This window comes from Mauremys mutica, chromosome 11, assembly GCF_020497125.1.
Source record: "Mauremys mutica isolate MM-2020 ecotype Southern chromosome 11, ASM2049712v1, whole genome shotgun sequence".
Classification (NCBI taxonomy): Eukaryota; Metazoa; Chordata; order Testudines; family Geoemydidae; genus Mauremys; species Mauremys mutica.
Window position 1 is genome coordinate 31,613,401 of NC_059082.1, and position 12,391 is coordinate 31,625,791.

Sequence of the window (12,391 nt, forward strand, 5' to 3'; positions counted from 1 at the left end):
ACAGCCATGACAGAGAATTTTAAAATACATTTTTGTTAAAGAAATGAATCCATTCTAGATTTTCACTGTCCTCCTTTCTTGTTTCATCTTTCTCTGGTCATTGATAAACCATAGAAATCTTTACTGTGGATTCTTGAGGGCCAGACCATTTATGGTTGTGGACAGTAGACTGCATTAATGCCCTAACACAGTGGTTTCAGCCTGGGGGTCTGCAGACTGTGTCTAAGGTGTCTGCGAAAGGTTGTCATTAACATAGAACAGTAGTTTTCAACCTATGTCTAAGATACCCAAAGAGGTCTGCACCTGCATTTGAAGTTTTTTTTAAGGGGTCTGCAAATAAGAAAAGCTTGAAAACCACTGCCCTACCAGGCTGCCAATGCTGCTATCCAAAGGAAGGATGATTTTGCTCCTCAAACAGTTTTCGAATTATTATTTGCCTCACAATAATTCCTAGATAATCCAGCTGGGGTTGGGATTCCAAAAGGATCCAATGGACTCCTAGGGAAAATTACAAAACAGGGTTTTTGCAGCCCTGACCTGAACGAGGTCACTATGGGTGATCAAGGTGGCATTCACATTGCCTTTATGTCAGTGCAAATCAAGATAGATTTAAAAGTGAATCTACCTGCATAAGTAATGCCCAAGACTACAGATGCATTACCCAAGGCTGTCTCGAGAGTCATACTGTCCTGCGCCAATGCACCAAATCTCTCTTCTGCCTATATGCTGAAGTCCTCCAAGATTATTAGTTTTGGCAACTCCAGAATCAAACATGACAGCAGCTTTCCTCCCTGGTGGGAAGCTTGTCGTGCCATTAGTTGAAACACTGATACATTAGTTTAATCCCAAATTTCACCCACTACCATTGACCTCTCAAAGATCTGTATCTTGGGGAAGAGGCATTCCACACATTTAATGCAACTTGCTAAAAGCCTGGGTGTGAACAGAACCAGGGAACACAAACACCTAATTTGTCCTAATCAGAGAGGGCAAACTACAATCAACCCAGTTAATCAGAAACAGTTTGTAGAGTCAAAGTTTTATCTGAATCTGAAATTTCAAATGCAACAGTACATACAAATGATATAATGGGAATTCATTTAACCTTTAGATTCCTGTCCATTTTAATTGCATAATAACTGGGATTGCACACAATATATTATGAGACTTGAAAGGTTAAGCCTTTCAGACACCCAGATACTAGGGCAAACTCAGCATGAAGTTAACAGGTCTGTGTCCAAAGTTCAAATTCCTTAGTTGTTATAGTAACATTTTTACTTTTATGCTGAAAATTATGCTTTGGATCCCCACCCTCGACTCATAAGCAAAACACTTCTCCACGGGAGGTCACAAAATGGATTTATGATTTTGAATCAGAATCTAATATTCATTATTTAGGAAACCACTATCAAATATGTTTCTCCTTGCTAACATATTGCATCTAAAAGCAACAACCAAAGCAATGTCTGGGAAGTTAACAGAAGGTAAATAAAGATATAAATAAAATATAACAATATTGATAAATTACAAAATATTTGATGCATCAGAGGGGTAGCCATGTTAGTCTGGATCTGTAAAAAGCGACAGAGTCCTGTGGCACCTTATAGACTAACAGAAGTATTGGAGTATGAGCTTTCGTGGGTGAATACCCACTTCCGGAGCATAAGCTTTCATGGGTATTCACTTATGCTTATGCTTCAATACTTCTGTTAGTCTATAAGGTGCCACAGGACTCTCTCGCTTTTTACAATCAGAACCGCTTTAAAACCTGTTTTTTTAACGTCACTAAGATTTAAAAATAAAATATATAACCCATTAAAACTAAATATTTTATTCATTTTTACAGGATATTAAAATATATTTGTATACATTTGAGTAGAACAACTTTCAACATAAAGGTGCAGTTAACTTACATAACATACAGACAAAACATTTTGAACAAACTCATTGCTAAGGCCCTGATCCTGCATGTGAGTACTTTGTGTACATGAACAGCCCCAATGAACACAATCAAGGCCTATAAAAGAGCTCAGTCATTAAAAAAAAAAAAAGTTTACATTCCTTACCCTGAGTATTCAGGAGTAGCTGAACGCCTCTCAGGATGAAACCCATGCTAATTAGTTATAGGCAGCAATCGAAAAACCCTTCATACATTGAAAATTATGATTGCTAAATAATATGCTGTTTTGAACTGTGGCCTGCAATTTGCCTATTTCATAAAACTTTGAGGGCATTATGATATATAGTAGTCAGAGTGCATAAAAAACTTTCCTTTGACAATAATGAACATTTATAAATTATTTAAATAAACTATGTATGTTGACAATCAATTTGTGATGCATTGGAATTAATAATCTAATTTTTTAGCATTTTACAAAACAGCAATTTTACTGATATTCACTGAAACAGAAAACATGTAGTCACACCTATAAACACTAGCCAAGAATTTTCCTTGCTGAATCTTTGTCTGAACTCACCCCCTTCAGCTTGGCTCCCAAACTACAAGAGAACTGCTGAGCCACAGCAAATGTCTGGCTTGTCTCTGTAATAATAACTAAAGCCCTCACCTGCAACTTGTTGCATATGGGCAAAACTTTCTGTGCTTACATGGAGCCCTACTGACTTCGACAAGGATCTGCCTGCAAAAAGACACAGGACTGAGGCTGTAGTCATTCAGTACTACATTAACAACATACTGGCTCTTAAGGATTTGAAGTTTTGGAAAGAATTTAATGCCAAAAACAAATCTTGAGAAAGCACGGAAGTCAATTTTAACTTTCTTATATTGTGGTGTACCGTAGTGCTCACTAGGACACTATGCCAACAGGTATATCAATAATGGAATTCGAAAGACACAAAGCTTCTGCAAACATAACAAATGTTGCTCATCAAAAGCCGTTAACTACACAACCCTAGAAGGAGCATGCCTTATTCTCAGGGGTAATATTTCCTTTTCAAACTGGGCACAACACACCCTGTTTTTTTAATAACATTAACTAATTAAATTGAAACTGCTGATGCAGTGTTTTACATTTAAAACCAGTACACAATTCAAATAATAATATCAAAAATACACATCTGCAGCAAACTGGAAAAAGAATCAAGACAGTTGGGAAAAGAATACTTTTTTCATCTTTATGTAATATTGAGTATTGGTGTTAATGTTTCTTTTCTCAAATTATAGTTTTATTATAAAAACAAAAGCAGTTATGATAGTTACTTTTGTCCAGAGGTCTTAATTGTAGACACTTGACTTTTCTTCTCATGTGCCAACTTAAAATAAGATGTTCACATTTGAGTTGCATTCAGTGAGTTAAGAAAGGGTTAAGGGATCTTAGCATTTCACAACCTCTCTCAACATGGCTGTGCAGCTCTCCTCTGCCAGGGCATTCTGGCTTCTCTGAAGTATTAAAAAAAATAAGCTCTTTGTTTGTCTTGTGCTTTTTCCAATCCATGTTTTCTCACTGTGGCTAAGCTATTCCGGCTTTGCTTGAGTTTGCTTTTATTTCTTTTTCCACTTTTTCATCTTATTTGCTTGTTTGGCATTATTTTTCTTCAGTTTCTTTGCAGCCACACCTTCATTTCTAACAGGCTTAGCTGGCAAGGGATTGCTTTTTGTTTCCATGGATACTGGTTTTTCATTGTTGGGTGTGTCTGTGTGTGCTTTTGCCCAATTCATCTAGAAGCATTGGGGAGAAAAAAAAAGGAAAGTATTAGCTACTTCAATCTGCATTAAACTTTAAACCTAAGTATCTAGAGGCTTATATTCAGAAAATTGCCAGCTATATTTAGCCCACAGAGCAGTCCTTAAGATTATGTCACATTTATACAATAGATTAATATAAGGAACCCCTTGAAAAAAATACAGGCACAAACTAAGCTACCAGAAATACTGTTTGGATATTCTTTACTTTTTAAAATGTCACAGCATTTGTACAAAATATTAGAGTGAACAGTTTGGCTTTGTTAGTGGAAATTCTCAGTTTGCGAAATGCATCGTTTACTCACTGCCCTATAGGCTGGGAGTCTGACAAATTCCATCCGAGGCTTCTCCAGACCTAGATAATCAGTTCAATATAAATTTAACACTGTTACACTAAATCAGTTTACTTGTGATTTAATTTTAGAAGACATGGTCATTTTCCCAGTCTGATAAATTCTTTGGTAAAATTCATTTCTAACAAACTTATTAAAATTTATATCTTCACGCTAACTTAGTCTGTGAAGTAACGGAAAACACACAGTGTGAAGTTGTTCATTTTTACTAAAAAGAAATAAGCCACTCAAATACAATTATGTTTATGTCTGAGATACCATAATCATATTTTCCTAAATAAAAGGTAAATCATATGCCTTCAGACAAGGAGTGACTTATGGCTCTTATTTTAAAAATAGCCTTGTATAAAAATAAAGGTAACCATTTCCATGATTATTTCACTGTTTAAGAGGACATAGCATAGGAATGAGAATTTGAGTAACGCCCTTTACCTCAGGCTCATCTCAAAATACCACCTAAATTGTGATTAGAATTTCTTCAAAGGCAATGGAGTTATGTGGGACCAGAAGCAGGCAACAAGCTATTATATCTGCAATACATTGATGCGTATTTGGCTCTCTTGATCTTACACACTTCGGGGACTAGATTGGGGGATTTATTTTTTCTTTGTGGAACAGGGATACTGTTGTTTCTGCAAATGCTCTTTATAAAAAAACAGAGTACAGATCCAGAGGCTCTCCCTTCCCCAAAGAAGCAAATCAGGGTATCAGTGAAATCAAGATGGGAAGAAGAGCAGTTACGTAAATTTTTGTTTTTAAAAAAAATCCCTCCTGAGATAGTTTGAGGAAAAAAATGCGACCAAAAAGGACAGCACAAAAATCCACCTTCAGAGCCAAAATTAGGAGGGAGTCCTTGCTGCAAACATTTTAGTCCCTATTTAGTTGTGCTTGCAGAATGTTGCTACGCCAGCTACAGATGCTCCTAGTGAAGAACCTGGCTCACCCCTTACACTGTCAGAAAGTATTGTTAGTGCACACAAGTTCAGAGAGCAAAGCTTCACTTCAGAACTTTATCACCAAACTGTGAAAGAGCCATGTTTTAAAAATCCATGTCAATCATGATGGCGTACCTGGAATAACAGCTAATTCTAGTTACTCATTAAATAAACAGGGCTAGTTCCAGGTAAGTGAATTTGTTATTCCTGCAGTGTGTTCTATGCTCTTGAGGGCTGTGGCATGAATTTTTCAACTAAGTATTTCAAGCCCACAGGTGACAGACTAGTAAGCTATCTGTAACCTATGGAGCAAATTTACTTATTTCAAATCAGCCAACACATTTATTTGCATTTAGTATGGTTACTTACCTTCTGTTTTCTCGTAGTTTCTTGGGGTCTAGGTGGAAAGGTGCATGGGACTCTTCCGTGATTAGTGTGATAGGGTAAAGGAAGGTTGGGATCTAATGGTACCCATGGAACAGAGAGGGTGGAAGGTATATTAGGCAGACTGCAGTGAGCTTTATGTAAATTATATGATGCTCTGGTCACTTTCCCAAGACAGCTCTGGTAGATTGCAACTGATGAATCTCCTGAAGTATGAGTCAATAAGTAAGAGCCCTCCTGCAGACTAAAGCACAGTCACATAACAAATGAAAATTCAAGACTTACTAAAAGGTAGAGTAAATAAAACAAAGTATTTTTGCTTCTTAGTCCAACCATTGAATCTATTCATAATCAGAGATGGTAAAAACAGTAAATGGCTTCTGCTGGATAAAGACTTTTTAAAAAAGAAAGGAGAACACAGCTGACACAGTGGGGCATCAAAGTATCTAATATTTACATTAAATATATTAACACACCTAAATAACATATATAATCTGCAACCTGTTTATAAACTAAGGAATTAAAAAATGTATGGATGAAAATGCTAATTTAACTTCCATTTGTGTACTATTATCATTAATTATTTAGGCTTTGATTTCAGCTAAGCACTTAAGCACATGCTAAAATCCATCCCTATTCAGCAAAGCACATAAATCATTAGAAAGCACAATGATGAAAGTATAATCATGAATACATACACTGGAACCTTTTTTAATCCACCCAGGATTATGTAAATTTATAGAAAGTAAAGGCTCTACCAATTCCCCATGTCATGTCATAAAACTGGACCCAAAACCCGTGAAGCTCAAAATTTAGAATGTAAAGTAAGATGCTTCACATACATGCATGGCAAAAACCGTGAAGCTCAAAATTTAGAATGTAAAGTAAGATGCTTCACATACATGCATGGCAAAAAACTGGCTTTATGAAACAAATTTCATATTTCTGAAGTGGCTAACAGCCTGAGAAAATTTTAGCAGTTAAACAGAGCAAAATAAAGTAGAGAACAAAACCGCAGAGAACCTGTGAAGACATATGGAGAAAAACTGTGCAACTATACGTAGGGACAAGTGAAGCCCTGGAGGGGGATAAAAAACAACAATCAGTTCCAGCACAAGCAAAAGGTTAACAAAGCAAAAGCGTAAATGTTGCTCTTGAAACACCAATAATGTTAAAACCCAATCCTGAAAACTCAGTGAAGTGAGAAGTGCCAGTGGGACTTACTGTCTGAGGAAGGTTTACTCTGAGTAAGGGGGCTTGTAGGATCAAACTCTTATTTTGTACCCTATCTTTTGTACATAAAAAGTAACCCTAAATGCTTTACAGTTTATTTGTAACTGTATTATCAAAGTTAAAATAGAAAGTACAGCAGAAGGGTAGACAATCACATTACAAAAGAAAAAAAATGATCTTTGGAGCCTCTGGGTGCTACTGCAACATAAATATATAACAACAGTAAAAATTACTTACTCAATCACTTTCTTCAAGATATGTCGAAGTATATTTAATGGATTTGCAGGCCTGTGGATAGAAAATTCACAGAAGGTAAATTTATAAGCTAAGATTTTCAAAAGTGACAAGTGATTTTGGGAACCCAATTTGAGACACCCTGAAGGGATCTGATTTTCAGTAAGTAATGTTTTGATAATCAGGTCCTTTTAAATTGATTCAAGTTGCTCATCCAATAAACAGAGGCACCCAAAGTCATTAGTTGTGACTGGAAATCTTGGCCATCATACTAAACAAAGCATTTGGGAGTCTTATTCAAAATTTTAAACTAAAGCAAAAGGATGAAATCATGGTTCCACTTACACTCAGTGGGAGCTTTGCCACTTACAGATTAAGAACTATCATAAGAAATGACTTGGATAAGTCAATTTTGTTAATTCTGAAGCTGTTTCATCTTGATTTTTTTTAAATTATGACAATAAAGTTTACTTACTTAAATAATCCAAATTTTTCTCTTAACTGTTCTGGAGAAATCTCTTCAAGCATAATGAGCTTTGACCTAAAGGCATCAATATGTCCTGAAAAAAAATATTAATTGAAACTCTTCAGTAAAGAAATAGCACGAGAGAACAAATCTGATGAGAAAAGACTTTATTAAATGTGCATGTAGAAGCCAAATCCAATTTAAGAGAATGTTACAAGTTTTGCTTATCTGAAAGTCAATCGAGTAAAAAGCATTTCTAACCATTAACGCACTCTCTCTAAGTATTTGAAAATGAAACTCTATATTTCTGTAATTTTTCTCTAAATATAGATATCCATGCTCAGGTCTGTGCTTCCGAACTATGCTGGACAGAAAACAAAATCTAAAAATCTAGACCAGTTAAACAATCTCAGGAGCAGGTGGGCTGCACTTGTTAACCAGCCATATCCCATATCCTTCCTCTAACACCCTGATGGCATTCCCACTGACTGTGACCATGCTCATTTTTGTGATGGTGTTTTGGGTATTCTGCATTAAACTTATTATTTTTATTATCATAGTGGCTAGGAGCCCCAGTCATGGACCAGGACCTCATTGTACCAGGGGCTGTATAATCAAGCAAAAAGACAGTTCCAGTCCCACTTACCATCTAAGAATAAGACAGATGGAAAAAGACAGACCACCAAGGGAGTACAAGACAATATTGGTCAGTACAATAAGCAATAATCCCAGGGAAACAGCAGCCTAACCCTTGTCAAGCTTTTTGTAGACCTCACAACAAAGTAGAGTTTTAAGGAAGGTTTGGAGAGAGGATACTAAGTTAGTTTTGCAGATGTTTACAGAGAGCTTCTCCCAAGCACCATGGCTTGACTTGTCAGTTTCAAACTAAAACTGTTTTGTGATGAGAATAATTATGTTTCAGCACTTTACAGACTATGTGGGCTTTTCCTTTTGGGTTATATCTATGTTTGCTTTTATACTGAACTCCTCATTGTGTTATCCAAACACCTGGGTTCCTGTTTCCCTTTTCTATCTGGATTTTTCTTATTTGAAAAATTGTAATTTGCAAGTCTGAGTTTGCCATTTGTGACAATCTTGCTAAAAGACCACTTTGACACAGATGTAAACCAGCGATTCAAACTTCCCAGCTTGTCAAATTTTAAACAAGAGCAGGTCAGAAGAATGGTGAGGGTTGGCTAGTGAATCAGATCCACTGTCCCAAGACATATTGAGAGAGCTCCATCTTGGAAAACCCCCTCTCATTCTAGCTTCCATGGGGGAAATCAGAATTTCATTGTTGGAAAATACAAAAAAGTTTACTGCAAACAGAAAAAACATGAATAGAAAGAGAAAATATTATATATTTTGTGGACTTCACAAGCTCATTACAAATCTGCACTTGTAGAACCAAGGAATTTTAAAACAACCATTATATTCAAATTGCTCATCCCAGTTATTTTACATTCAATGCCAACCATTAGGTAATCCATTATTTGATGTTGTGGAAGATTAAATAGACGTCATTATTTTTAATGGATTAGAAACTGTAAAAGGACAACTGGCACAGAGCTGTTCTCATTTGACTCCGGAAAATAGTAACCTAGTCTTTTTTATTAGCTTTTATCTAGGTACTTATGAAGGCCTGAAAATACCTAATACATACAAAAGAATGACAAGAAAGGAGACAACTCAATTTTTTTTACCTTTTTATCAGCTGAGAAACAACAGCTCCCATTTTAAACCAAGGGAGCTGATCTCAACTTTATTTACTGTGCTCACAGCAAGCATGAGTGTCTCTCTTTGGAAACACATGATACAGAGATAGTTTCCTTTGTTGTAGACCTGGAGCAACTGCACAGCAGTGTGTGTCTATGCAGGCACTGCTGTGTAACCCTGGAATAGTGACTGCACAGATTCAATTGACCTCACTCTGGCCTCACGCAAGGCTCCCCTTCACACAGAGAGGTGAGTTGAAATCCCTCATTCTATGCCATTGATCTGTCAATCCCACTCCCCAAAGTATAGAGTCTTGTGGAGGGTGAGGGTCAAGGAACACAGAGGGCTTTGCATAGGCCTTCAACCTAAGCAAAAGCAAATTTGCAAGTGACATAAGTATTTAAAGGTAAACAAAGTAATCAGCCTACATCATATCAGAATCTAAATAGCACCTTACTCATTTTAAGTGCTTATTAACGTTTACATAACTACAAAGCAATAATGTTAACGTTGCCAAGGCATTATGGTTTAGATTTGCATTGAACATAAAGTGCGGATATACTCATCTTTTTCAGGCTGAAATTCATTATTTCTCAGCCAACATTACGAAACTGAGCACATCTCATTATGGGAAGAGGCTATGAACCATGTATACAGTAGGTTCCAAGGGAACCAGTACTCCACATATCAATATATTATACATACACACAAAACTCTAGCTTAAAGTCATCAAAGCCAGCAGACAAACCTGTACATTTAGGTTGGACACACAAGCTGCAAAAATCAGTCTTTATTGTTCCAGTTTATTTGTTTTAAATAGTTAAGCTAACTGCATTGTGGTTGTCCTGGGATTCCACGGCACAAAGAGGAAAACTATTGTATCACTTGCACTGTTTCTCCTCCACAGGTTAGAGTGAGAATCAACAGCCAACATGCTGACTTCACTGCCCTCTCAGACCCCACAAAGCTAGAACCCTGTCCAACTTCCATGGAAGAGCTTCTGTGTAGACAGTCAGAAGAGGGAAGCATGCTACAGAAAGGGAACTCCCTTATTTCCTGGAAGTAGGCATACTGATATCTTTTATTTTCTGGTATCACTCCCAGGAAGAGGATGGTTGCCAGTATCATGCTAGTAGTTTATCATATATTTTAAATTACAAAGTATCTTAAAGAGGGTATTAGTATCTGTTGAAATGAGTTCCTGTCTGCATCCTGTAAAACTTGCCCATACCGGTATTGCCCTGGCCTCTTCTTTTGTCATTCAGTGTTGAACGCATTCTAAACTAATATGCATTTCCTCACCTTTTGGGGGCGAAGCCAGACTTTAAGGCACCTGCTCCCCTACATGGTGTAAACTTCGCTTGTGCCAATCAGAAACGAACACAAACAGGTTTTGGGCCCCGTCCCCTACGACACTTCTATGATGTCATAGTGGGTACTTTATGGCCTGCCTGCCATGTGCAGGCAGGGAGAGGAGAAAGAAAAACGAATCCTGTGTATACCCGTAACCGAGCCTGATCACCTCGAAGCCTCTCTCTCAGCTCACGTGTTTCAAACAGAGCTTCTACGTTTGCCGGTCATTATGCGTTGGTTTGTATTTGTAAGTATCAGTTATTACTAAATGCTGCATCTTTGTTTATAAATATTGTTAGTAGATATTTTAGTCATTGTGTGTTTTAAGTTTCATTAACTCTATTAGCTAATCATACGCTGCTCCCTTACCCCTTGTAATTATCCCCAATAAAACTTTAAATTGATTAAGTTTAGTGTGTGTGTGTGTGTGTGTGTGTGTGTGTGTGTGTGTGTGTGTGTCTCTGCAGTTTGCATCGTGACCCACACTCTCCTTGCATCCCTTACCAATATAGTCTGTTGCCACGTGCAGCCTGGTAAATAACAGGCCTGCATTTTCTTTCGCCCCTGCGAGTCCGTGGCAATCTACAGTATCATTACCACTGGAAGTCATGTTTCAGAGCAAAAACTATTTTTACCTCAATGCTACTAGAAATGTAACCCGATAGACAGAATTTCACTAACGGTCTTCCAATACACTTTTAGTCATAGCAAAAACAATCCAAAAGTGCAACACTCTAGGTTTATTTCCCACAGTGAAGCAGATGAATATAGAAAGTGATCAATGTTCTTTTGCAGGAAGGTTAAAGGGATTCTGTCAATTTATGTCTCTGTGTGTCTACCTACTATTACAACTGCCATCTAGAATTACTATAGATGAAAGATTAGTGAGAAAATATTTTCTTTCCTTTTGTTTACTTGATGAATATGACAACACTCTATGTATAATCAGTTTAATTGTTTCCCCTGCCTAGGCACTGATCCTTTAAATCCTTACGATGATTTTAAAAAGGTCTATGGAAGTGAAGTGCCCAACATTCCAACTGACTTTCAATGGGAGTTTAGCACCTAACTCTATTAGGCCTCTTTGAAAACACCCAAGCCTATATGCATAAATTTACTCAGAAGCATAGTCCACAGAGACTACTTGTGTGAGTAGAATCACGCCCATAAGTCATTTATTTTCCCATTTGTGGGGTTTCTTCACATAGCAATGGAGAGAAAGAGAAAAAAAAACAAATTAAAAAATAGGAAAATGTGGTAGTAAACGCCATTAAAATTGAACGGGAATTCAGACGTAAGGGTTACTTTTTAAAAAAATGACTAGATTTCACTCTATACTTTTAAGATTAGGATAAAAAAGGGAAGTTTGTATGTAAAGGTTAGGATAAAAATAACTCAGCAGCTCTAAGAGACAAATACAAAATCTTTTGCTATGAAGCTGTTATGTATGTGGGGGGGGGGCAGTGGGGGAAGAGAGAACCACCTAAAAGGGATAAACTCGGAGAACAACTGGAACCACAGGCCACAACAGTTGCTATAGAAACTAACAAAATAAGACAAGCTTTTTTCTACAACAGGAAAATGAAGCAGTACTAACTGTAGAACATTCATTCTCTGTACAAACAGGATTTCTCTGACCACAAGCTGAGTGCCAAACTCATTAAAAAATACATTTTTGAACAAAGTAGACATCACATCTGCTGTAAATTACCCTATTTATTAGCTAGCAGCAAGTTACCAATATAAAGATGACCTATAAATCTTAGTTAGGGATCCTAGTTACGTTAATGTGAGCCACACTACATATATGTAAGACCTGGTTATTACAGATTTGACAAAAGTTTAGTCAAAACACAGGCAAGCTTCTCCCTGCAACTCTGGGGAAGGGAGAGGCACAGCTCTACTTCCCTGCCTCTCTATAGCTCTGGAGATCAGAGATGCCCAGGGCCGGGAGGCTGTGCCTCCCTACACCCAGAGCTTTTGGCTCGGAGGAAGAGGACCCAGGGTTCCAGGG

The 12,391-nt window shown here is 37.2% G+C and overlaps 1 protein-coding gene across 5 annotated transcripts in view; it reads right to left on the reverse strand.

Annotated features, from left to right (window-relative positions):
- The window catches only part of ICE2 (interactor of little elongation complex ELL subunit 2), a 79,593-nt gene that overhangs the window by 18,156 nt on the left and 49,046 nt on the right, over positions 1-12,391 (reverse strand). For 4 of the 5 annotated variants that reach the window (XR_006572391.1, XR_006572390.1, XR_006572392.1 and 1 more), the window contains exons 12-15: positions 7,318-7,402; positions 6,846-6,896; positions 5,361-5,619; positions 3,221-3,679 (exon numbers count right to left, since the gene is read on the reverse strand). Coding sequence is in view for 1 of the 5 variants with exons in the window: in XM_044979351.1 (XP_044835286.1) it covers positions 3,503-3,679; positions 5,361-5,619; positions 6,846-6,896; positions 7,318-7,402 (572 nt within the window). In the remaining 4 variants the exon portion in view is untranslated. Of the gene's footprint in view, positions 1-1,815; positions 3,680-5,360; positions 5,620-6,845; positions 6,897-7,317; positions 7,403-12,391 lie in introns of those variants that run through there. The other variant, XM_044979351.1, reaches the window with a different exon arrangement.